This window comes from Neoarius graeffei, chromosome 24 (genome assembly GCF_027579695.1).
Source record: "Neoarius graeffei isolate fNeoGra1 chromosome 24, fNeoGra1.pri, whole genome shotgun sequence".
Taxonomy (NCBI): Eukaryota; Metazoa; Chordata; class Actinopteri; order Siluriformes; family Ariidae; genus Neoarius; species Neoarius graeffei.
The window spans coordinates 53,319,251-53,346,232 of record NC_083592.1 but is presented as its reverse complement, the minus strand read 5'-3'; the positions used below and the strand labels follow the sequence as shown (position 1 = coordinate 53,346,232).

Here is a 26,982-nt window from a genome sequence, read left to right as displayed (position 1 = left end):
CTTCAGGGATATCCGTGGGTGGTGGAGGAATAAAGCCTTCCAGTCCAGTATCGATGAGTTCTTCCGGACTGTAAACAGTGCATGCTCTCACTGATTGTAGACTGTTGCTAATCCTTACTAAAACAAGGTTAAAAACGATAAAATAAAATAAAGTTGCATCTGTTTTGGGAGCTCCGGGCCGCAGCAACTATTTGCGCCGCCATCTTGAAAAAATAAATAAATATATATATATATATATATATATATATATATATCACAGGTGGCTTCTCCAGTGAGGAGAGGGAGGAAGATCCTCCTTAAAAATTCTAAGAATAAAAAGTTGAAATTGTCTTGACCAATTTAATGAATTGCTGTCCTTGAATATTACTATTTTACTGCCAAATACGACATGTACATTATATTCGTTTCTCTGGGTGAAATTACATTAGCACCCCCTATCGCTCGCTATTAGAAATTACTGCACGGAGGATCTTCCTCCCTTCGGCTCCCATTCACTCCGATTCAAACAGTCTCCGGCACTGGCGGCTCGTGGTTAACATAGACTTCAATGAGAGAGAGGAGGAAAATCCTCCTCTAAGAGGGTGGGACTAGCTAAGAGATCTGACAAGTGCTACAAAATATCAACCAATAGGCTGCAGCCCTCGTTGCGCAATGAACCAATAAGTAGAGGCCTTAGCTGCCTGGGGGGAGGGGTTATCTTATCAAACTTAACTTCTAGATCCGGTGACTCGGGCACTTCGGCAGTCAGAGTGAGAACGGCGAGGTGGAAGTGGATTGACTATGTTATAGATATTCTACGAATAAAGTAATGGAAACAGAGGACGTGGTGAATGTTTTGCTTGCAAAACCCTTCCATGGGCTGAGCTACAAACATGGCCGCCAGGTTTGCTTCATTAAATACGGAAGATTTTGAGAGAATTTTGAAAGAGAAAGATGTGTTGAACACCTGAAAGTAATGTGTACAGCAGCTATAAAAAGTGTACACACCCCGTTAAAATGATAGGTTTTTCAACTATTATCAACTCAACCCGTGCGTGTAACTATAGCCGGTCCAGCAGGTGCGGTCGCATTGGGGCCCGTGACCTTCAACCAAGCATTCCTTCCTCCCTCACTTTTACAAAAGCCAGTCGCTACTGATATATATATATATATAATCACATATGATTGAGGAAACATTAAAGTGCATATCCTGGACCAATTTCTTTTTTTTTTTTTTTTTTTTATATATGAAAGTATGTCCCTTTACACACTCATCCAGAAGGGCAATTTTGCACAAGGCCATCTGTCTCCAGCAGAAAAAAATAAAATAACAAAACGCGTCTGGAAAAATCCCAAGGGAGTCTGGAGCCAGATTCGTGATGTCACCTGCGGAAGCGCCAGCAGGCTGCGAGAGCTTGCACAGCTTGTGTAGACCAAGTTTAGCAGCTAGCGATTTTGCATTGAAATATGGAATTGTCACCTGAGCGCAATGTTACTTCACCTTTGGATGAAGAATATAATGAGATGTCTGAATTATTTCTTACCCTGGCAACAGTCAACTTGTGAATTGCCGATTTTCTTGGTCTTTTTCTCGGCTCTGCTTGGTCCTCGGCTTCGAGGGCCTCAGTAGATGCGGCACTTCGCCTTCTGTCAGGGGAGACGAACACGGCTGGCTCCTTTGGTGACGCTGACACAGATGGAGACGGTGTTGCTTTGGGCATTCTGACAGATGGAACTGCGTCTTTTTTCAGATCAAGTTGCCTCGCGAAGTCCATTTCCCACTGAAAATAGTTCTCAAAGTCGTCGGGCCTTGTGAAGTGAGCACCGCAAATAACGCTGTAGTCTGTAGCATGTAGCCAATTTTTCCGGGTGCCTTGCACGAAGCACTCCCATTTCTCTCTTTGTCCGGTCTTTTGGAAAACGATGAGTACTAATCCCATCAAGATTGGTGTTGCTACACCCTCCTACGATACATCTGTTAACCATTTTAATAATTACGTGATAACGTTGAAGAAATTTGCAGAAAACCACCAGGTCGTTTTCTCATAAACAAACCAGCGCTGACGTAGGATTCAGAGGGAGGCGTCCCGCACGCGACGTCACGAAAATCAATGTTTGCCGGGAAATCCAAATGCCAAGTTTTTTCAGAGGCGGACCAATTCACCTCAAATGGCTTGATTTCAACTGAATGTTTCTGGTATTGCGCAAGGGAAAAAAATTGCACAAAATGTAACAGATATTTGACCAAAGTTTAATATAAAAATAAGAGAATTGCATTGATCTTGTTCCTGAATTTACCCGTGATATGCACTTTAAATTAGTGATTGTACAGATTTTGTGACTCATTGCTCTTCAGAACCCTTAAATAATTCAGAGGTTAACGCTGAATCCGCTGAAATCTGACTTTCACTTCCAGTTGACGTTTCTGACTTGGAACTTGGAAAACCCGGTTTCCCAGTATAAATAAAACGTGCTCATAAAATTCTGAGAGCTCTTCAACCACGCCTTGAATTTTGCTTTGAATCCGTTTGTGTTTGGTGTGTTCGAGCAGAGGCGGAGCCAGCAGCTCCCCGAGCCCCGCCCACGGTGCAGAGTGTGGATGACTTTGTGCCAGATGAAGGACTGGATAGGAGTTTCTTAGACGACAGCGTCCCGTCCAGCACCAAACCCAGCACGAACACACAGCCACACCCGACGACTACGGACAGTGACAGGTACAGCGCGTGCGCGCGCACACACACACACACACACACACACACACACACACAGTCAGATGTACCATTAGGAGCCTCGCTCAGAAATAACTCGCACATTTCATGAACCTGCCATCAAACCCTTGGTGAATTTTTTTTTTTTTTTTTTTCTGTCCCAGGACAACGAGGCGAACCTAATCATCGTCTTCAGCAGTTCGCCTCGTTCTCTTTACATGGAAAATATTCATTCATAAAGATTTTTGTTCATGTTGAAATGTGATTTGATGAACGCAGATGCCAAAACGCAGTCTAAAGGCCTCTGCATGCTCTTGCGACAAGGCTTTCGCAGATAGCTTTTCGCAGACAGTTGTAATTTATCGTTGAGCAGGGAGTAATAGGCGTGCGCGATGTTATTCACCGCCACAACGCAAGGGGGCGCGAAGTCGCGAAATCTCTAGGAGTAGTTGGTGGGTGTGGTTAGTGGAGTGTTTATCCTCCGGTTACTTATAATGACTAGAACTGGAGTCGTATAGATGTCCGTACTTCCTCACTTCCTCGATCAACCGCTCTTCGTGCTGCTCCATCTTCGCTCGTGTTTTTAAAAATGGCGGTCGTGAAAACAAAACAAACCGGGAAAGTAGGGAAGCGGAAGTGCATGTACAGCGGATGTAGAGTGGACCAATCAGAGCCCTCTTGTCTGCGAGGCTTCTGCGGTGGTCACAATTTTTGGGAGGTGCGCGCAGAGCGTCTGCGAAGGGGGGGGGGCTACGCAGGCGCCATCTGCGACGCCATCTGCGAGGACTGCGTTGTCAGCATAAATTGGCCTTAAGATATGCACTGTGGTACAGTACAATGATACACACACGCTTCATCTGGAACAAGGCGAAGGATGCCTCCTGGACGCCTCCCTGGAGAGGTGTTCCAGGCATGTCCCCCCAGGAGGAGGCCCCGGGGAAGACCCAGGACACGCTGGAGGGACTATGTCTCTTGGCTGGCCTGGGAACGCCTCTGTGTTCTTCCCGAGGAGCTGGCCGAGGTGTCTGAGGAAAGGGAAGTTTGGGCTTCCATGCTCAGACTGCTGCCTCCGCGACCCGGCCCCGGATAAGCGGAAGAAAATGAGATGAGATCAACTCCTCTCACAATTTTTGGACGAATTTCTCGAAGCTTGGTAAAAGACCTTGTTATATGACGGTAATACGCAGGTTGCGATTTAATTTCGTTTGTGAAAATTTTCCTGGAGTTTTGACCCTTGATTATATAACTTGTACTTTGACAATTTCACGAGGGTGTACGTTCTTCTGAAATCAACTCCTCTCACAATTTGTGGACGAACTTCACCAAACTTGGCAAAAGGCTTTGTTATATTACAGTTATACGCAGATTGAAATTTCGTTTAATTTGGGCAAATTTTCCCAGAGTTATGCCCTTGATTATTAACAAACTTGTACTTTTGGCAATTTCATCAAGGTGTGCTCGCTTTCTGAAATCAACTCCTCTCACAGTTTTTGGAAGAATTTTACAAAACTTGTCAGGATTCTCTCGCTACGTTCACACTGCAAGGCTTAATGCTCAATTCCGATTTTTTTGTGAAATCCGATTTTTTTTGTGAGGTCGTTCACATTAACAACTATATGCGACTTGTATGTGATCCTCAGTATGAACGAAAAGCGACCTAAAAGTGTTCCGCATGCGCATTGCAGGATACGACGACGTCACACGCAGTGAGCATGGCCAGTGTTTACGGAAGTAAATCCGCCCGGTTGCGGTATGACCCATCCAATCTAGCTTGAATAGCTGCATCCCCCCAAATGGAAATCAGCTCCCTAACCTCTGCGTCCTTCCATTGAGAAGATTCAGAACCTTCACAGCCCGAAGCGTCCCTCGCATTGATGTCATGCGCAGAGGCGCAGATACGTTTTTTTGAACTGGGGGGGACAAAAAACTGGGGGGGACAAAGCTGCCAGCAAACCAACCCCAACCCCAATATGCCTGTCAAACTTGTTGTGGGTTACCATAGCAACCAAGCTCGAGCTCGCAACCTGTGCAGTCTGCGCAGCTCAACCAACCGAATATCAGTCTTTGTTTTATGTGAGTTGTTGCAACTATGTATACACTGCTGTGCACCTCAATAAACCGAATGGTAATTAGTCTTTTGATTTTTCCGTGAGGTTTGCCTTATGCAAAGAAAGACAGCATAGACGTTTTTTCCTCCCTATAAGTGGGGGGGACCGAACGAGGTGAATTTAAATCTGGGTGGGACGAGTCCCACCCTCTATCTGCGCCCGTGATTATGCGCCATGTTCTTGTAACTTTTTTTGAGAGACCCGCCGCCTACTTCAGCGCAGAATAGTGACGTTTGTGGCTTGTTGATGACGTGTAAGTCGGATGAATGCGACCTGGCGGTTCAGACTGAAGTCGCATATGAAATGAGCGGATAGGAATCGGAATTAGGACCACATATCCAAACGGCCTGGGTCGGATTTGAAAAAATCGGATCTGTGTCGTTCATATCGTCAATAAAAGATCGGATACAGGTCACATATGGGCGAAAAGATCGGATTTGAGTCACTTCAGCCTGCAGTGTGAACGTAGCCTCTGTTATATGTCGGTAATACGCATATTGCAATTTCATTCAATTCAGTCGCATTTTACCAGAGTTATGGCAGAATTACCAGCAGGGGATATTGTGCTCTCAGAGCACTCTTTATTTTTGTTTGTTTTTTATTTTTTTTTTCATGGTATGCACACGAGTTTGGCAGTTTGTCTTTAGCCTATTTGAAATAGCCAAATGTTTTTTAATAAATACGTTGTAATGTTGGAAATATGTGCCTCGATGATGTCGTTCTTTATGTAGTCTGCCTAGATCAGTTGTTTTCAGCTCATTACAAACAGAAAATATTTGACCGGTGTTCGTCTAAATCGTCCAGGAAATTGAAATCTTGCCAATCATACTGACGGCAACATTTTTCTCGAACGGAAGCGCTGTTTTACACCATGTGTTATAGGAAACGCACACAATGTACGGGAAAGCTTTTTCAGAACCAGATTGCGAGAGGAGACTCAACTGTGTCTGGAAGAAAGGCTTGTAAGATCGTTCATGTTAAAAAGGGTTTGTTTCCTTCTCCGTCAGTGATGGAGAAGGGAGAGGAGGGAACCCGATGGTCGCAGGGTTTCAGGACGATCTGGATCCTGATGATGCTGCTCCCATGCAGCAGCCCAGATCCTCAGTCCCCAGTAAAGATCTCAATATCACGTTATCCAGTGACGAGGATGAGAACACACCTGAACCAGTTGTGGCTAAGGATGAAGATCTGGAGATCCAGCTGGACAGCCATCTGTAAGCTCGGTGTTCGATTTCTCATCAGATAAGGCTTTGTTTTTGTTGAACATTAATGTTCTTGCGCTCTTTCCTGCAGGGATGATTTGCGTTCTTTAGCACTGGAGGAAAAACCCAAACCCGTGAAGCCCGTGCCTTCAGTCCAGCCTCAGATGGTCACCGAGCCTTCGATCCTCACGCCGACTCCCGCGCACACTCTCTCGCCTCCGAAGCGGGGGAAAGCGAAAGCGGCTCCTCCTCAGGGCGGCGACTCCGATACGGACCCCGAGGCCCCCGTGGCTCAGCAGTTGCTCTCCTTCATCATGGACGACCCTGATTTTGAGAGCGAAGAGGAGCAGGTGCGGAAAGAGAAAAAGGTATGAGAGAAGTCTTTAACCATGATGTATAAATTGTATTCCATCGTGATATCTCGTTAAGACTTGATCATTTTTTTTTTTTTTTTTAAGAAGATGATTTTAAATAACAGCAGCAGCTCTCTGAAGTGAATTAAAGACAATCGCTATTAAAGTGCATATCCTGGACCAAATTCTTTTTTTTTTTTAACATGAAAATATGTCCCTTTACACACTCATCCAGAAGGGTAATTTTGCACAAGGCCATCTGTCTGCAGCAGAAAAAAATAAAATAACAAAACGCGTCTGGAAAAATCCCAAGGGAGTCTGGAGCCAGATTCGTGACGTCACCTGCGGAAGCGCCAGCAGGCTGCGCGAGCTTTGCACGGTTTCAGTGCACAGCCTGTGTAGACCAAGTTTAGCAGCTAGCGATTTTGCATTGAAATATGGAATTGTCACTTGAGCGCAGTGTGGGAAACGATGAATACTAATCCCATCAAGATTGGTGTTGCTACACCCTCCTACGATTCATCTCATCTCATTATCTGTAGCCGCTTTATCCTTCTACAGGGTCGCAGGCAAGCTGGAGCCTATCCCAGCTGACTACGGGCGAAAGGCGGGGTACACCCTGGACAAGTTGCCAGGTCATCACAGGGCTGACACATACACACAGACAACCATTCACACTCACATTCACACCTACGCTCAATTTAGAGTCACCAGTTAACCTAACCTGCATGTCTTTGGACTGTGGGGGAAACCGGAGCACCCGGAGGAAACCCACGCGGACACGGGGAGAACATGCCAGGGATCCCAGACGTCCGCTATTTAGCGGAATTCCGCTATTTTTCTAGCCAAAGTGGTGGTGGGTTTTTTGTTTTTTTGTTTTTTTTAATCTCTTGTATATCCGTAAAAAATATGTTTAAGTAAAATGACCAGCAGAATACGTTCTGATTTGGTTTGCTTGTTTAGCGATGTTTTTGTCAGCTTCGTTTGTTCTCGTTGACATTCGGGAACACTCGGAAGTTAAATTGATGTAAATACCGCGAGACTATACGCGATAGAACGAGAAAACAATATGGCTGCGCCCATTTGCTAGAAAATGTGTTTTAACTCCATTCGTGCTTTTGTTTCTAATGCGTTGAACTTAATTCAATATGCAGGGCTGTGAAATTTCCGCGGATTCTGTCGCGAAAAATATCATCTTCACAAAACGTCTATTTTTGCATTAAAAATCATTTGGGGGGGGTCTAGTCGGTTTTAATCATAGGTTTTAATCGCCTTGCACGAGACCGGCGGCTCAGCCGGACTCGCGGAGTTTTATGCCAGCTGAGCGTGGAACACATCTTGACGGCGACTCAGGAGCAGTGTTGCCAGATTGGGCGGTTTCAAGTTCATTTTGGTGGGTTTTGAACATATTTTGGGCTGCAAGATCAGACATAGTTAAGATGCCATCAAAAAGGAAAGCTAAGGAGGTGTTTGAGAGAGATGCACAGAGGGCTAGAAAAGAACACACAGACAGACTGAAGGAAAAGATGGAAAAGAACAAGTTTGCAAAACTGAAAGAGATGGTGTTAAAGAAAAGAAAATGAAAAGACTTTCATTAGATGCTGTTTGACAGACTATGAACATTTTGTAAATAGCTTTAATAGAGGAATGCAAATACTATAGAACTAATAACTAATAGCCTTACTGAAAGATGAATTGAAAGAAATAGCTGGGAGTGATGCAAAGAGGAATAGAAGGAGCCAGAAGTAAAAGAAAAGATGTAAATAATAGAAACATTAGGGTTTTTTTTTAAACTTTTGCTCTGTAGACAAGAGACATTGTGACAGATTCTTGGAAAAAGCCAGGACATAATACAAGAATTAAGTGTAATTTGGAAGACAACAGGAATCTCTCACTTAAATATTGAGCATGATTTTTCACAAAGTCATTTTGAAAGGCTTATCAAAGTTTTCTTTTATTAACATTTCTTTAAATTGTTATTTACACATTTTTTTTTACTTTTATTTTGATTAAGAGATAAAATGCATAGGCACTTATTAGATATTTCAAGGTATTTTACATGGATCTTTCATTTTAAAAGAGAAAACTGTTGATGGGTATTTTATATGGCAAAATGAAGACCAAGACTAGTCAAATATTTACTTGTTGAGATCAATTTTTTTACTTGTAGGAAATGCTCAGAATACACCATATAACACCTAAAATGCCTTGGTGTCCGGCTTATGCTGGGGGGCCGTGCCCCCCAGACCCCCCCCCCTTTTCCTCGGATTTCTTATTTACAATTTCACAGCCCTGAATATGTCGTGGAAAAAAGACATCGTCCATAAAAGAGATAGCGGAACAGTGTCCGGGTTAGAAGTATATTCTTCAAAGCTACATTTTCATCTAATTTTTATAAATAACAAATTTTTTTTGCCACTTATGTCATTGATTATAAAATATGGCATCAAATAGATACACATTATTGTTAAATTCTGTTGCTTTTCTATGTTAAATCCAGGGCTTTGAACCAGAATTTTTTTCCTATTGGTTCGTTCCGAACAGAAACGGAATTTTAACGTTTCCGGTTTTGGGTTCCACCATTAAATAGACGTTCCCGAACCGGTTAGAACAAAAAAATTTCATTCCCGGAACGGTTAATTACGTTCCCTGTCAGCTGTTTAACGAATGGCTATAAAATTATGTCTCTGTCTCATCCAGCTTAAGCCAAATGTAGGCTAATTCTATTACAACCTTCATTAAATAAGACAAGAAACAATTCAAAACAATTATTATTTCAAACGTTGGCGATTTGGATTCTCAGTATGTCTTCCCATCTACACAAACAGAAAAAGTGCCAAAAATGAAAGAGAATTCGTTTAGTGTGTTACCAAAGGCTAGTCAGGCCCTATAGAGGGCTACCGCATGACGTCACCGCGCCGCGAGATTTTGTTAGGCGCCATATTGGAAGACCAAGTACACATCTATGCAAGTACATACATTCATAAAACAAACTACACCTGAAATGTAGCCAGGGCCGGTTCTGCCCTAATCTGGACCCGGGTGCAACATCGCGCAAACCCCCCCCCCCCCCCCCCCCCAAAAAAAAACAGTCTAAATCAGGACAACCATCACATAACTATAACTATAAACATTTTATATCAACTACTTTAACTAAATGGGCTATAATAAATAAGCCTGCAGGCAGCCACGGCGGGCTGCCTCAGAAAACTAACCATTTGTCCTACCTTAAAACTCGTTTTGCATTTTCTGCCTCCTTTTTTGTATTTTCGACCCTCCGTTTATTTTCTTTCCTTTTCTGAAAACCCGATTTGTGTCCAGACATTTTGTTCTGCTACCAACGAACTAACTCGTCAGGTCTCGTCTCTCGAGCCCGTGATGATTCCCGTGGGAGGGGCAACAACTGATACATTTTTACAAACAGCCAATAGGGAGGTTGCAACGTTCAGGCTCTTCTTTGCTCAGACACTCAGTAATTCACTTCTCACTAGTAGTCCACCTTCCCGTTCTCTCCATTCAGTCAGCGAACGTCACACAGGAAGTGAACCCCAGCGGGTCATAGAAACTTGCGCAGGAGAAGAATGACTATTTGTAGGCTACAGAAACTTTGAGGAACGAAATAAAAACCGGTATTAACCGGTTACCATTATTTTTAATAAGCGTTTCTGTTCCGGAACATAAAAAATAATAGTTTCTGGTTTCGTTTCTGTTCCATGTGAAATAGAAAAAGTTCCCGGTTTTCGTTCCTTGAACCGGTTCAAAGCCCTGCTTAAATCTATGTAAAAAATGTGTTCTATAGCATCTTTACATGTTAAAATCTCAACAGCTTCAGGGGGCTTGCAGCGCTGATAGTTTCTTACATTCCTCTATGTTTTTCAATTACTGCTGGGTTCCCGGACATGCAAACTCCGCACAGAAAGGCCCTCGACGGCCACGGGGCTCGAACCCAGACCTTCTTGCTGTGAGGTGACAGTGCTAACCACTACACCACCGTGCCCTACGATACATCTGTTAACCATTTTAATAATTACATGATAACGTTGAAGAAATTTGCAGAAAACCACCAGGTCGTTTTCTCATAAACAAACCAGCGCTGACGTAGGATTCAGAGGGAGGCGTCCCGCACGCGATGTCACGAAAATCAATGTTTCCCGGAAAATCCAAATGACAAGTTTTTTCAGAGGCGGACCAATTCGCCTCAAATGGCTTGATTTCAACTGAATGTTTCTGGTATTGCGCAAGGTAAAAAAATTGCACAAAATGTAACAGATATTTGACCAAAGTTTAATATAAAACAGGAGAATTACATTGATCTTGTTCCTGAATTTACCTGATATGCACTTTAAAGCTGGTGTGCAGGAATGACGACGGAAGGAGCGTCCACGCACTTGGCGACATGCTGTACTAGGAAAATAATCACAGATAATGTGATCTGATGTGACCAGTCATGAAACGGAGTTACTGTTCCCACTCTGAAGTTGATTATTTTCCAATTAACCGCACACCCTGAAGTGTGTTATTCCTCTTATACCACAGTGATTAAAATTTACATTTGTTACAGTACAGCGCGCCTGATTTTTTATCCATTTATATTTACGTTTAATATCGTGAAGCGTGGGGCGGCACGGTGGTGTAGTGGTTAGCGCTGTCGCCTCACAGCAAGAAGGTCCGGGTTCGAGCCCCGTGGCCGGCGAGGGCCTTTCTGTGCGGAGTTTGCATGTTCTCCCCGTGTCCGCGTGGGTTTCCTCCAGGTGCTCCGGTTTCCCCCACAGTCCAAAGACATGCAGGTTAGGTTAACTGGTGACTCTAAATTGAGCGTAGGTGTGAATGTGAGTGTGAATGGTTGTCTGTGTCTATGTGTCAGCCCTGTGATGACCTGGCAACTTGTCCAGGGTGTACCCCGCCTTTCGCCCGTAGTCAGCTGGGATAGGCTCCAGCTCGCCTGCGACCCTGTAGAAGGATAAAGCGGCTACAGATAGAGATGAGATCGTGAAACGTTTTCTTTTAACCACTTTAATTTGACTTCTGTATTTGACAGAAAACTTGACTTTTTTTTTTTTTCCATCACGTTTCTTTCTACAAAGGGTGCTATCCCTGTCAGGTCTGACCTTCCCGACCTCTCGGATGACGAACTCGTCCCTGCCGAGCCCTTGAAGTCCTCCATGCGCTCCTTCAAACACAAGAACGACAGCGACCTTTTCGGCCTGGGCTTCGAGGAGAAAAGCGTCAAGAGCAAAGAGAGCAGTGACGAACAGGATGGCAAGTCCTTCTTGTAGCATGACATTTAAAATCCTGTTAGGGTTTTTTATTTTTTTATTTTTTCTCCCCCCCTCAAAATCCATATCCTGTACAAAATAGAAAACACAAGAGGCTGACTTGGTTCTTGTCTGTTTTGCAGAAAAGGAAGTCAAGCACTCCATGAAAGAGAAGAAGAAAAAGAAGAAGAAGAGTAAAGAGGTGAAAAGAATAAAAAAAAGTCCATCTTTGGAGATAGCAGATATGACGAGGAGTAGATTTTACACTTTTTGCGGAGTGTGAAAAGGCTTTTTTTTTTTTTTTTTAAAGCAAGGATGCTCAGGGTTGTCCAAAAAATCTGAAGTAGCCGGCTTAAAAAAAAAAAAAAGTAACTGGTAACTCTGGAATTTGTGGCTGGAATGTCCCTCCAGATGTGTGCGCGCGTGTGCTTGGCTTTCTCAGTTCCCCTCTGTAGTACGCTGCCTGGCTCTGTAACACGACTACATACACTACAGCGTGATCACGTGGTCTGGCTCAGCCAATCAGAGCGCGAGAATCGATCAAGAAATATGGCGTCACTTCCAGTCATGCCCGACCCGAATCAAAGACCGTTTCATGGTGGTGGAATAATTGGATTTGCAGTAAATTATGGGCAGCAGAGACGATATAAATCGCTTGAACATTTGAAAGGCAAGTTTTTATTTTTTTCTGGGATCGAGTAGCCGGCGCTCTCTATTTGTTTCTGGCTTAATGTGGTTATAGTTTTTGTCTTTGGATTAAAAAAAAAAAAAAGAAATAAAGACTGTTCCTGGAGCTGAAGAGAGTAAAAGTGGGTTGGAAGAGGTGACTTTTTTTTTTTTTTTTAAATAAATTATAATTATTAGCTTTGCCAGTTAAGTTTATTAGTATAGACCCCTTCGCAGGCGCGCAGCCTGGACCCAGAAACAATGGCGCTGCCCATAGACCGGCATTATGAGCTGTCAGATTATGCCAAACAATTGTCGTTACAAGATCGAGAATGCTACGTAAATAAGTTAACTCTAACAAGTGGACATCGCCTACCGGATCCGCATTTAATTAAAGAGTGGACGGACGATGTTAGTAAGTTCCCTGGTATACAATGGCCAGATATATACTCGTACCTTATTGACAAGACTTCAGTGTACACCCACGAAAAACTTCGTGCCTACAAGTCTTTAGACACATCGGATTATGTTATGTGCGGGCATGTACAACTTGATTAACAATGGGACATTCATATTCATTTTGTTTTAATCAAATTATGCCAGTGATGTGACGGCAATGTGGCTTTAGCTACAACAGCAAATACCAACACTAAACAGCAATTTGCAGGAGGTGATGGCATGAAAGGAATGATAGTGTAAAGAGTGCAGCTAAGAGAAATCAGAGCTGCGTAAAAAGCGAGAGGCAGAGAGCAGAAATGAAGCTGAACGGGGCGGGAGCTAGGTTAGAGCAGTCAACGTAAGTTGGCATTTAGAGTGAGGGCACACAATTTCACCTTTCCATCCTTGCTTTAAAATTGTGATTTTCGGCATACACAAATAATGACGGCACAAAATCTGGACTGCTTGAGTCAAGCGAGACCTCTCCTACGAACAAAACTGCATGCAAAGCTAAGTTAACATGCTAACAATATTCATTACATTGTGTAACTATGACCCAGCTAATCAGACAAACGTTACCAAAGTATTTTGCTACATCAATAAACGAAGACTAGAAAGAATAAAAAAGAAAGATTTAATAAATAGCCTGATCTTACCTGTGATGAAGTGGGCGCTGCAAACCCGCGCATTTTTGATGGGGCTTTCATCCCAGTCTACACGTTTGATGGCTTGTAGCCATAGACATCGGCGATCATTTTGGAATGGGTGAGATCCTGCTGGAATTCTGAACATTTTAACCCCATCACTGCTATGATTCTGACACCTGACAACAAAACTAGGCATTTCTGAGTCTTTTTTGGGTCCAGGCTGCGCACGCAATTTCCGCTTACGTATGAATGACGTTTACTGCGAAGGGGTCTATAGGTAATCGTATGGGGCCGAGTAAAATTTAAGGATTCATTTCACGAGTGATTTTTCGAAGTTTTGAAAATTTCAAAACTTTGAAATCACGAGTGAAATTGATCCTTAATTTTACGAGGAACCATACGATTACTTGTTTTATAATATATCGGGCCAAATTCATACTTCGGAAGCCATTCAAGCTCACGACATTTGTCATTTACGTTTTCTGAACGTTTGAATCAGTTTCTAAAGCGTCTTTCATCATGACACGGCGATGCGACACGAGGATTTACATCTTTCAGGACTGATCCCGGATATTTCTCTTGTCTCAGATGCCGATCCAATGCTGCCTGTATTACTTTAAGAGAGTCTGGTTCGTAGTTTTCCCCATTTTCTTTCCTCACTTCTGCATAAAACTGCGATAGCACCTTAGATTAGATTAGATAAAACTTTTATTGATCCCTTTGGGCGGGTTCCCTCAGGGAAATTAAGATTGTCTAACTCACAGCATTCATACGCCACTAGAGAGTCGTTTATTTGTCTTTCTGCAGCCCATTTCTTAAACACGGAAAGCCAAAAATTCGTACTTTTTTTTGGTATTTTCATTTTCGCTTGCAGCTTTCAATTGGTTTATCATTTCTTCGTCAAATATAGCGAAGCGCGGCATTGCTGAGTCAGCAGAGTCAGCCATCTTGTTGACAAAATTTGCTCATTTTTGTAACCGTCACCAAGCAACGAACTAGCCAATAGCATTTCAGAAATGCGGCCCCGTGTTAAGGAAAAGCCCTCCTTGATGGACCAATCAGAATTGAGTAATTTGACCCTATGTATTTTATAATATAAGAAAACAATAGAAGGCAGGGTAACCGCAACAGCCTTGGTAGGCCAATTAGTGCAGACTCGTAATATACCTCAGAAAAATTTAGAAACTCAATAGTGACAGTTTAAAGGAACAGTCCACCGTATTTCCATAATGAAATATGCTCTTATCTGAATTGAGACGAGCTGCTCCGTACCTGTCCGAGCTTTGCGCGACCTCCCAGTCAGTCAGACGCGCTGTCACTCCTGTTAGCAATGTAGCTAGGCTCAGCATGGCCAATGGTATTTTTTGGGGCTGTAGTTAGATGCGACCAAACTCTTCCGCGTTTTTCCTGTTTACATAGGTTTATATGACCAGTGATATGAAACAAGTTCAGTTACACAAATTGAAACGTGGCGATTTTCTATGCTATGGAAAGTCGGCACTATAATGACAGGCGTACTAACACCTTCTGCGTGTTTCGGCAGCGCATTGATATGGAGCTCAGATATCAATGCGCTGCCGAAGCGCGCAGAAGGTGTTAGTACGCCTGTCATTATAGTGCCGACTTTCCATAGCATAGAAAATCGCCACGTTTCAATTTGTGTAACTGAACTTGTTTCATGTCACTGGTCATATAAACCTATGTAAACAGGAAAAACGCGGAAGAGTTTGGTAGCATCTACCTACAGCCCCAAAAAATACCATTGGCCATACTGAGCCTAGCTACATTGCTAATAGGAGTGACAGCGCGTCTGACTGCGTCTGACTGACTGGGAGGTCGCGCAAAGCTCGGACAGGTACGGAGCAGCTCGTCTCAATTCAGATAAGAGCATATTTCATTATGGAAGTACGGTGGACTGTTCCTTTAAAGGCAGCGTATAGCTATGCAGGGTATTGTACTTGAGGCAAATAGTCTTCAAGGTTCTTGGGTTTTCAGGGTTGTAAATAGCTTGCAGTGATCTCAAATAGATCATAGGCTTACTCTCTCTCCCATCAATCACTTCGATACTAGTCAATCATCAGCATCTGTGAGCTTATGTACAACCCCGATTCCAAAAAAGTTGGGACAAAGTACAAATTGTAAATAAAAACGGAATGCAATGATGTGGAAGTTTCAAAATTCCATATTTTATTCAGAATAGAACATAGATGACATATCAAATGTTTAAACTGAGAAAATGTATCATTTAAAGAGAAAAATTAGGTGATTTTAAATTTCATGACGACAACACATCTCAAAAAAGTTGGGACAAGGCCATGTTTCCCACTGTGAGACATCCCCTTTTCTCTTTACAACAGTCTGTAAACGTCTGGGGACTGAGGAGACAAGTTGCTCAAGTTTAGGGATAGGAATGTTAACCCATTCTTGTCTAATGTAGGATTCTAGTTGCTCAACTGTCTTGGGTCTTTTTTGTCGTATCTTCCGTTTTATGATGCGCCAAATGTTTTCTATGGGTGAAAGATCTGGACTGCAGGCTGGCCAGTTCAGTACCCGGACCCTTCTTCTACGCAGCCATGATGCTGTAATTGATGCAGTATGTGGTTTGGCATTGTCATGTTGGAAAATGCAAGGTCTTCCCTGAAAGAGACGTCGTCTGGATGGGAGCATATGTTGCTCTAGAACCTGGATATACCTTTCAGCATTGATGGTGTCTTTCCAGATGTGTAAGCTGCCCATGCCACATGCACTAATGCAACCCCATATCATCAGAGATGCAGGCTTCTGAACTGAGCGCTGATAACAACTCGGGTCGTCCTTCTCCTCTTTAGTCCGAATGACACGGCGTCCCTGATTTCCATAAAGAACTTCAAATTTTGATTCGTCTGACCACAGAACAGTTTTCCACTTTGCCACAGTCCATTTTAAATGAGCCTTGGCCCAGAGAAGACGTCTGCACTTCTGGATCATGTTTAGATGCGGCTTCTTCTTTGATCTATAGAGTTTTAGCTGGCAACAGCGGATGGCACGGTGAATTGTGTTCACAGATAATGTTCTCTGGAAATATTCCTGAGCCCATTTTGTGATTTCCAATACAGAAGCATGCCTGTATGTGATGCAGTGCCGTCTCAGGGCCCGAAGATCACGGGCACCCAGTATGGTTTTCCGGCCTTGACCCTTACGCACAGAGATTCTTCCAGATTCTCTGAATCTTTTGATGATATTATGCACTGTAGATGATGATATGTTCAAACTCTTTGCAATTTTACACTGTCGAACTCCTTTCTGATATTGCTCCACTATTTGTCGGCGCAGAATTAGGGGGATTGGTGATCCTCTTCCCATCTTTACTTCTGAGAGCCGCTGCCACTCCAAGATGCTCTTTTTATACCCAGTCATGTTAATGGCCTATTGCCAATTGACCTAATGAGTTGCAATTTGGTCCTCCAGCTGTTCCTTTTTTGTACCTTTAACTTTTCCAGCCTCTTATTGCCCCTGTCCCAACTTTTTTGAGATGTGTTGCTGTCATGAAATTTCAAAATGTCTCACTTTCGACATTTGATATGTTGTCTATGTTCTATTGTGAAATACACTATCAGTTTTTGAGGTTTGTAAATTATTGCATTCCGTTTTTATTTACAATTTGTACTTTGTCCCAGCTTTTTTGGAATCGGGGTTGTACGTGAAGGTGGGCGGATAGCGCTTTCTTTCGAGTATGTTTTATGCTGCATTCGTCTGATTTTTGCCTGAGCAGCAGTTCAAAAAGTTGCGGTCAGCTGGCACCACATACCTCGGAGGAAACATGTGATGGCCTTTGCCCTCCCTGATTGGTGGCTGGAGTGTGATGGTGTGTCTGTCTGGTGGATGAGAAAATCTGGCAGAATTTAATCATCATATTCATTCATACATTTGAATCTGTTTGAAATGGCATGTAGTTGATCAGTGTGCATGTTTAGCTTACTGTTACACATCTTTACTGACACGTTTTCAGCCGTTTCTGTACACCCTGATGGTAACTGTGTTTGTTTCGGTGTGTGTGTATATATATATATATATATATATATATATATATAATATAGTGTGTGTGTGTGTGTGTGTATATATATATATATATATATATATATATATATATATATATATATATATATATACACACACACACACACACACACACACACACACACACAGTGCTGTGCAAAAGACTAAGACACATGTAAAGAAATGCTGTCGACCAAAAATGGAGTGAAAAATAATGAAATGAAATGTTTCAACATTTAAAAAAGAAATAATACCATAAACAGTAAGCCGTAATAAGTGAAATAAAGTCAATATTTGGTGTGAGACGACCATAAATAGTAGTCTCAGGTCCAGTGAGTGCAGTTTTATGCGGAAATGATCTGTAGGTTTTACTGAGCGTCTTACAGAACCAGCCGCAGTTCTTCTGGACACTTTGACTGTCACACTCGCTTCTTCATTTTATACCAAAACCCAGCAGCCTTCATTATGTTTTCTTTTTTTAATCTGAAAAGTGCAATCTTATGGAATACGCGGCTCAGGCATATTACAAACTTTTTTTTTTTCCCCTGTAACATTTTAATTTTGTGCTGGAAAAATAACGAACGTTTGGAACTCTAAAATGTTTTAATGTTTCAACTCAATCTAGAAGTCATAAAATAGAAATCTATAACAAAGTTTGTATGAAAAAAATATATAGGGGTGCTCATGACTTACACAGCACTGTATATATTTATTTGTACTCGTATAATATTATACTAATGACAACTGATGATTGAACCTTATAATTAAACATTAAATCCAAGAGTTCACTTTTTTTTTCTTGCCCCCCCCCCCCCCGACCTTGTCGTTCACATCCTCCTCCTCCTCACCAGGATGAAGAGAAAAGCAGCAAAAAGAAGAAACACAAGAAGAAGGAGCGCGAGGAGCCAGAAGGAGCCGGAGATGAGAAAGAGAAGAAAAAGAAAAAGTCCCGGAACAAGAAAGTCGGCGAGCTGGATGATTTGGAAGCCTTCCTGGGTGGAGGAGAAACGGTGGAAAAGAGAGAAGAGGGAGACTACGAGGAGCTCTAGAGGACGAAACGTGGCGAATTTTTAACCTGCACTACTGGCCTTGATTTGGCTTCGGCATTTCAGCAGCACGGTTCTCGACATTTTGTGTGTGTGTGTGTGTGTGTGTGTGTGTGTGTGTGTGTGTGTGTGTGTGTGTGTGAAACTCACTCTGTTTGTGAGTGATGTTCAAACCTGCTCTTGGTCACGTGTCATTTCTACCACGGAGGAGCGAAGGGAGGCTCCTTCTGTAACTCCAGCTGCAATAAGTGGAGAAGCCATTGAGATCTCCTGCATGTAACTTTTTTTTCCCCCCCCTCCTTCTTTTTCTTCTCCAGGGTGAAGATTCAACTGGCTTCTCGCTTTTCTACTGTATCTGTTTGCTTTTTTTTTTTAAATTTAATTTAATTTTTTTGTATCCACTCCAGAAGCAAACCACTTGGCTTTGATAATAAATTAGCTGTTGTTTTGTAGGCATGTGCCGATAATCAGGTTCATGATGTATCGCGATATTTAGGTTGCACGATATTATTATTGGGCGTTGTTTTTTTTTTTTTTAATATAAAGCAGTCACTCTGCAATCCCACACTTCTATTCCCCAGATGAGAAGTCCATGAATCGTTTGAACTCTGACTTGATGGTTAAAACGCCCTCTGAGGCAAACAAGTACATACGAGGTATTTAAAACATAATGTGTATATGGTCATTTATCAGCAATTTTGCATCCTGTTACATAGTGACTTGTGTGAAAACTACCAGAGTTGTATAACAGGACTCGATGCAATAATTACTCCCAAATTAAATGTTGATTTAGAAATTGACAATTAGATCTTGGTACATGGTGTGTAGTGGAAAGCAATGTCAAAAAAATACCATGTGTACCTGGTATTTAATGCTAAGAAGTTTCCATAAATGCATACATGCTTTACATGATGGTTCCTTTAATATTATTTACATCAACAATTGATAAAATTCGGCCTTAATAAACCAGAAACCAGAATAAAATAACAAGCAAGGAGTAAACCACTTTGTGGGTGTGCCGTTGGAGGAAAATAATCAGCGATAGGGTGGTGTGAAATGGCCTGATATGAGTAAATATTGAATATTCATCTGAAACTAAAGGGGTCCTAGCATTGAGCCCTGAGGTACACCTACTGTTTTTTTTTTCACACTAATCACTATACACTTAAATTTCTCGTTCAAAAATGACCTTTATTTGTTTAAGAAAACCAGGTTACACATTTATTCTAAGTTTTGCATTGTCGCACCAAGAACTGCACTACACAAGCAAGTTATACTCCGTTTAACTAAAGCTCATTGCTCTGAATTTCCAACCTTTGAAAAAAAAACGCCTCCTGAATTTGGAAGTTGTACTCTGAAACTTGAAGGTTTCCTCCGCTTCCGAGTTCGACACGTGCCGTCAAATCAGCATGGCGTCAGGAGGAAACAAAGTCGCACGTCTTACCTTTTTATACAAGTTACGCCGTGTATACAAGTATTTGCTTTAGATCGATTAACATACAAGCATCATTATCACTTGTTAAATGATGATACATCACTTGTCTTATTAACGTTAGATGGGAACATTGTTGCTAACAAAAGACAGACATCCATCAAGGGTCCATGTTTTATCCTGTCTTTGTAGCTTAATCAACACGATTCCAAATGCGTCAGTACTATGCACTTGAATATCCGACATGCAAATCGTTTTCTGGAAATTACACAACAGTGTTTACACGAACAAATCCTGGCTCGCTACAACATTCCTAACGCAACATTGTGATTAATACTGGGATGTTGGGAAATGAAACGTAATATCGGCACATGCCTGTTCTGTCGTAAACGCATGACTCTTACCGTCGGTGTTGGGGCATGGCTTACCGTTCTTTTCTGTACATTTAGTTTTGGTGTATAATTAGGTGACGTGTGCTGTGTACTGTACTTTGTGCCTGTGTATAATTATTGTTATTTTTCTCCAATTTCCAGAAAGACTTTCTTGTAGATTTCATTTTGGAATGATACGACTTGCAAGGATTTAACAATAATAACAACGACGAAAAAAGCGATTATCTGCTACTGGTTCACGTATATCGGAAACGTAGGCAGTTTTATAGGAATAGTTCATCCAAAAATAATAAACGTCCGAGGTTTCATTACTTCAGATCATTGATAAGCCGAGACAATTCATATAAAATAAAATTAGCTTGTTTGCACGTTCACCATGAGGCTGAAGTAGCTAAAGTAACAAAAGTGAACAAAATTGAAATAACTAACGCGTATACTTTTATCACCGCTAATGGACAACTCCGCCTTCACGATTATAGTTTAGCGTGAACTCAAACTATGCGTTGAAGGAAGAAATGGCTTCGAGATGTAGCTACGACGGGTTTGTGTTTTATAAATAGCACCGAAGTAATCAGGTCATCATGTAGCTAGAAGTAGCTAGAAGCTTTTACTTGTTCGCAACTTTAGTGCAAAATTAAGTAAATGAACTTAAGAGATTAAATATTTCTCGGCGAAGCAAATCCAGTACACATGTTTTTGGCTGAACTTCTTTCAGCTCTCAGGTTGGTTGGTCGCCATTCTGAAATATCTGCAGAGGTTTTCAGACATCCAGGTTACGTTAAATGTTTTATAATAGCAAGTCAAGGTTACTGCACTTCCTATATATACTGTATATATTTTTTCTCACTGAACTAATGGAGAATTACCTTTTTTGTTTTTCGTACTCCAAGACACCATTTTGATGTGTATACACAATGAATGAGTCAAAGTGACTACAAGAGCTTCATTGAAATGATTTGTATCTTTAAGGAAATGGTGGACTGGATTAATGAAAGATTGGTCACTTTCTCCTTCACTCAGTTGTACTTGATCAGCCGAGGTGTGTGTGTGTCCGTCCGTCCGTCCAGTGCGATTAGTTTTGAGCTGAAGCTTTTGAATGGAAGTCTGTCTCCTAGTTTTTTGGAAACAAATCTGGATTTAGATTGCTGCATTCAAACTTTTATCGTCCGCGTTCATTTCATTACAATTCCACTGCCACACTTTGAAAGGTGGAGCTTGTGGTGTGGATCGATACCAAACTGCACTGACGGCAAGGAAAACAGCTTTCCGGTTGTCCAAGATGGCCGCCTCGATAACATTTCAGTGTTCAGCTATATGGAATCAATTTTATGCCAAAATGTTCATACAATACTTTTGAAATATCAAACAAAAATGACAAATCAAAATACAAAAAAAAGTAAAATTTTTTTAGACTGGCAAACAAATTATTCGTGTAATCGTGCAAAATATCAGTCTATTACTCTTCAGAAACCTTATTTTTGTTCTGCGTCTTTCTCAGTTTTGTTTGACGTAATTTATTTTGGTTGCGATTCCAGCTTTCTCGTTTGCGCTCCCTGACTTTTTGCTTGCAGTTTTGGCACAAACTTCACGTGTGGGCGGGCTGTCCAGGAATGCATTCCCATTGGCTAACTTGTGTTTGACTGACAGCTACGCTCAGCCATTCCCTACTCGGATTTTGGCGGACTGTTTGACGAGTGACCGATCCATTGACGGTAAACAAGGATCGAGTGGACTTCAGTGGCGACTATGATATTGAATTTACACTTTGTTGAATTAATTCAATATCATAGTCGCCACTGAAGTCCTTGTTTACCGTCAATGGATCGCTCACTCATCAAACAGTCCGCCAGAATCCGAGTAGGGAATGGCTGAGCGTAGCTGTCAGTCAAACACAAGTTAGCCAATGGGAATGCATTCCTGGACAGCCCACCCACACATGAAGTTTGTGCCAAAACCGCAAGCAAAAAGTCAGGGAGCGCAAACGAGAAAGCTGGAATCGCAACCAAAATAAATTACGTCAAACAAAACTGAGAAAGACGCGGAACAAAAATAAAAGGTTTCTGAAGAGTAATAGACTGATATATTTTGCACGATTACACGAATTTGTTTGCCAGTCTAAAAAAAAATGACTTGTTTTTTTGTATTTTGATTTGTCGTTTTTGTTTGATATTTCAAAAGTATTGTATGAACATTTTGGCACAAAATTGATTCCATACAGCTACACAGTAAAGTTTTGTTTACAGTTACAGATTATAATGATCCAGAAATGTTGATGTTACAATTTTGGAATTACGAGTTTTTTTTTTTTTTTTTAAATATAAAAACACTATGTTAGCTTGAGCTGCTTGAGTAGATTTCTAAAATGAATCCAGCATCTATGGTTTAATCTGTAATCAATAAAAGAGTAATGTTTTAGTGAGGAGTCCGAAACTAGAGTATTAAAATGATTTCCTGCTTGTAATTACATGTTGAACTTGCGCAACTTTTAAGGTTGCAGAAGCAGCAGCGGTGACACGAGCGCCACTGTTCACGTACTCGCCTTGTTTTTGTTCGTTCGTCTATCTGGAGGATTAAAACCCATGTCCATTAGGTGGCATCCCAAGTGAAAATCTAATCTTTAAACACACTGATGACCTTTTTGTTTCACTTTAAAACTTTTCTGCTGTCTTCTTGATTGGGGTCGTGAACTGAACCGTGGTCCGTCCATGTAAAAAAAAAACTGACTTTATATTTAAGTTATTCCATGAAATCGAGTCGTACATGAGCTGATGAGCCATGTAGGACGAAATTGAGTGGGGTACCTGCTTTTATTCTATCTACGTTCACTGGATTTTGAGAAACGGAGCTTATTTTGGCGGGGGGGATCCGATCAACTTTATACAAAACGTCCAGCAAAATCATTTCCACTTCAAATGTAAGCAAAGTGGTGAAATGACGGCAGCAGTTTGTGGAAAATGCTATAATAATAATTCTTGAAAAATACTTTTTTTTTTTTTTAAAGATATGTTCTTACCATCAAAAACTCTTATTTCATATTTTGTTTTTCTCTACTCGCGGTATATGAGCTGATATCCTAGTAGTAGGGTAGCCAATCAGAATGTGCTCATATCCAGTGAATGTAGATAGAATAATCAAAATGACTTACTCATCTAGAAAATCAAGAACGCTGCTACACGTGACGGAGCTTTTCACTTGGTTTGATGGTTGGGTGAGGTTTTTAAAACTTTTTAACCATAATAAATAAACCACATTCGTGTTGGTGTTCATGTTGGATGACGGTCTCGTGTGATTTCCACAACACACGTTTATTTCTTCTGAAGTGTGCAGTGTCACATGGTGCTATACTGCCCCTGCTGTTTACATTGGCATTGCACCACACGGATGCCCCAAATGACCACAGGATGTCCGTGACGGCCATCTTACACACTTGCACATCCAACAAATTCTTTAAAAGCAAGTATAATAACGCCATTAAGCTTATTTCACTCATTTATGATTTACAAAAATGAGTTTTAGACTTCCGTTAGCTTTAAAGTCTCGTGTTGGTGAAATAAATGGGTTTAAGACCAGACTATGGGAAAACAAATGTCCCGTGATGTCATCGCAGTAAGCACACCGACACATCTCGGCTGATCGACTGTATTTGACGTAAAGGGGTTTATTTTTCTGAACTACACTTTCAAATGTTGAACACTCCTCCAGACACGCCTCCAGCCCTCTACAGCTGCTTTAAAGGAGGTCTGACATGACTGATGTGACTGTAAGAGAATAAATACTGACCCTGACGTGGACAGGAAATAAGTGAAGAATCAAAAATACTGCAGGTCCAAAGACCTTTCTGTTTCAGGTGTTGTGTTTTTTTTTTTTTTTTTTTTGCTTTCTCGGATACATTCTGCATTGCTGATGACCAGTGGAGGAGGATTATTATTATTATTATTATTATTATTGCTTTATTCCCTTAACGCTTGAGACCAAACCCTGTTAAGTGCAATGAACACATTTCCTTCCTTTTTCCTTTGCCACTTTTTTGGGGTGTTTTTGTATTTCGAGCGCTGTGTATATCACTTGAGAGAGAAAACTGTGCTACTCCATGTTCATCTGGCTGTAATGAACTTGGTTTGAATGTCCGGTCTCAGTGTGACGCTCAGACTCTAAGGAAATGATGTATAAATTACTGAACACACCACACACACATGAAAGGAGGTTTGGTTTTCGAAAGAAACCAACAGCGCTTTTGAAAACACACATGACTGGCTTCCTGTCCGACTTCATACAACTTTAAACTGTGTGTAAAAATGAAACGCAAATATAGCACGGACTTTCTTCCATCATATTGCTTCCTCTTCCTTTATTCGTATTCATTTTTTTTATTTTTAAGCACACACTGTGGTGCAGGGGGTGTGCAAACTTTTATTTGATTAGGAGTCACAGGACGCAGGCTTTCAGATAATGACCACGGAGAGAGAAAGAAAAAAAGAAGTGTGTAACCGCTCACCATTATATTGTGTTTTAATTGAAACAGCTCAGGAAATGTGGTTGGGGAAATAAATCCTGACTGACTATGATCAGAGATCACTTAAATGCTTGGTGAAGTCAAATCGTAAAAAACTCGATACAGTCTTCATTCACTTGTTACAGCAACTGATGCCAAAACCATTTCTGTATTTATTTAGCTAGCACACCTGCTGTTACTTTACTTTCTTTTCCTCCATTACTTTCCATTTTTACCCAAATGAGGAAGGAGAACACCGAGTGATGAGTTTCGATCAGATGTGAGATGTACTGAAGGAGACACTCGGCATTTAAGACCAGAACATTCCTACTTTCTTAATACCGAAGGAAACACGATACAAGCGTCAGGGTTTACGTAACCTACAGGAAGCCTGCATATGTATATGCACACAGAAATACACACACATGCGCGTCACATGACCTTTATCCGTTTTTCCATTGTGCCAGAGTCCAATCTTTATACTCCCCAGCAAACTGAAGTCTTTTCTCTTGATTATCCTCCCATACGAGTGGTTTTCTAATACTTTAGAATAATCGCACAGCAGTTTAGTCCCAATCCTGTGAGTTCTTGTCATAGTGTGTGCGTACAAATGCTCTTACTTTCATTATTAAATACAGCCATGAATTCTACTGTTTGATTTTTTTTCTTTATGATTTGACTTCACTAAGCATTTAAAGGAACAGTCCACCGTACTTCCATAATGAAATATGCTCTTATCTGAATTGAGACGAGCTGCTCCGTACCTGTCCGAGCTTTGCGCGACCTCCCAGTCAGTCAGACGCAGTCAGACGCGCTGTCACTCCTGTTAGCAATGTAGCTAGGCTCAGCATGGCCAATGGTATTTTTTGGGGCTGTAGTTAGATGCGACCAAACTCTTCCGCGTTTTTCCTGTTTACATAGGTTTATATGAGCAGTGATATGAAACAAGTTCAGTTACACAAATTGAAACGTAGCGATTTTCTATGCTATGGAAAGTCCGCACTATAATGACAGGCGTACTAACACCTTCTGCGCGCTTCGGCAGCGCATTGATATCTGAGCTCCGCATCAATGCGCTGCCAAAGCATGCAGAAGGTGTTAGTACGCCTGTCATTATAGTGCGGACTTTCCATAGCAGAGAAAATCGCTACGTTTCAATTTGTGTAACTGAACTTGTTTCATATCACTGGTCATATAAACCTATGTAAACAGGAAAAATGCGGAAGAGTTTGGTCGCATCTAACTACAGCCCCAAAAAATACCATTGGCCATGCTGAGCCTAGCTACATTGCTAACAGGAGTGACAGCGCGTCAGACTGCGTCTGACTGACTGGGAGGTCGCGCAAAGCTCGGAGAGGTACGGAGCAGCTCGTCTCAATTCAGATAAGAGCATATTTCATTATGGAAGTACGGTGGACTGTTCCTTTAATAATGTATTGGACAGTTCTTAATCCAGTTCTGGTTATTTCAGTCATCTCCTGAGTTCTGTTCTTTGCTTGATGCAGGCCGATAATTTGACCTTCTGAAACAGAGTAGCATCTTTTCCATTTCATTTGAGGGGATTCCCGAGCAAATAATGTGCATGAAATCACTCGCTTCGCGCAGTCAAGCAGACAGAGGAAGTCCATGTGCGCATGCGCAGGTTTCCCTTTGACTGTGCACTGACAGTTTACCCGGACATCATTCTGTCGGTAAACGAACAGCTGATCACACCGACGTGCTCGCTGACCGTCGATATTTATTAGTTTGGTCCTGCCTTTCCTTTCCTTCGCAACATAACGTCTTTTCTTCTCACTTTCCATTACTATAGTCGGTCTTTCACATGCCTTTCAGGTATTCCGGTGTTCACCAACGAACCAGTGCCGTTACTTTAGCCTGTGTTTCCGTATTGTGTAACATTTACTGGTACATGTTGCAGTATGATGGGAACGCTGGAATGTCAGACACTTAAAATTAAAACCCTGATGTATAAATAATACTAATATGAATTTTCCCTCTCATTCCTCAGGATGACTCAGTAAGAGTCTTCTGACATGGGTGTTGAAGAAATGAGAATCTACTCACTGCATCAGTTCGGGTTACAATAATTGTTGGCAGCTGAAGCATTAATCGTGGAATGAAATTTGGTTCAAATGTACAGATGAATGACAAAGCTATCTGTCTCTCTCTCTAATCACTGCAGTAATTATCCAATCAAAGCAACTTAAGTATTTGCTTATTTCAATCCAA

General features: G+C 41.6%; 1 protein-coding gene across 4 annotated transcripts in view; it reads left to right on the top strand.

The window, feature by feature from the left end:
- rabl6b (RAB, member RAS oncogene family-like 6b) overlaps window positions 1-21,601 on the top strand; it is a 94,381-nt gene extending 72,780 nt beyond the window's left edge. For 3 of the 4 annotated variants that reach the window (XM_060907463.1, XM_060907462.1, XM_060907461.1), the window contains 6 exons: window positions 2,531-2,693; window positions 5,803-6,009; window positions 6,089-6,365; window positions 11,435-11,609; window positions 11,749-11,807; window positions 18,243-21,601. In XM_060907463.1, coding sequence (XP_060763446.1) covers window positions 2,531-2,693; window positions 5,803-6,009; window positions 6,089-6,365; window positions 11,435-11,609; window positions 11,749-11,807; window positions 18,243-18,440 — 1,079 coding nt within the window. In that variant the 3' untranslated portion in view covers window positions 18,441-21,601. The remainder of the gene's footprint in view (window positions 1-2,530; window positions 2,694-5,802; window positions 6,010-6,088; window positions 6,366-11,434; window positions 11,610-11,748; window positions 11,808-18,242) is intronic. The other variant, XM_060907464.1, reaches the window with a different exon arrangement.
- Window positions 21,602-26,982: the final 5,381 nt, after the last annotated feature.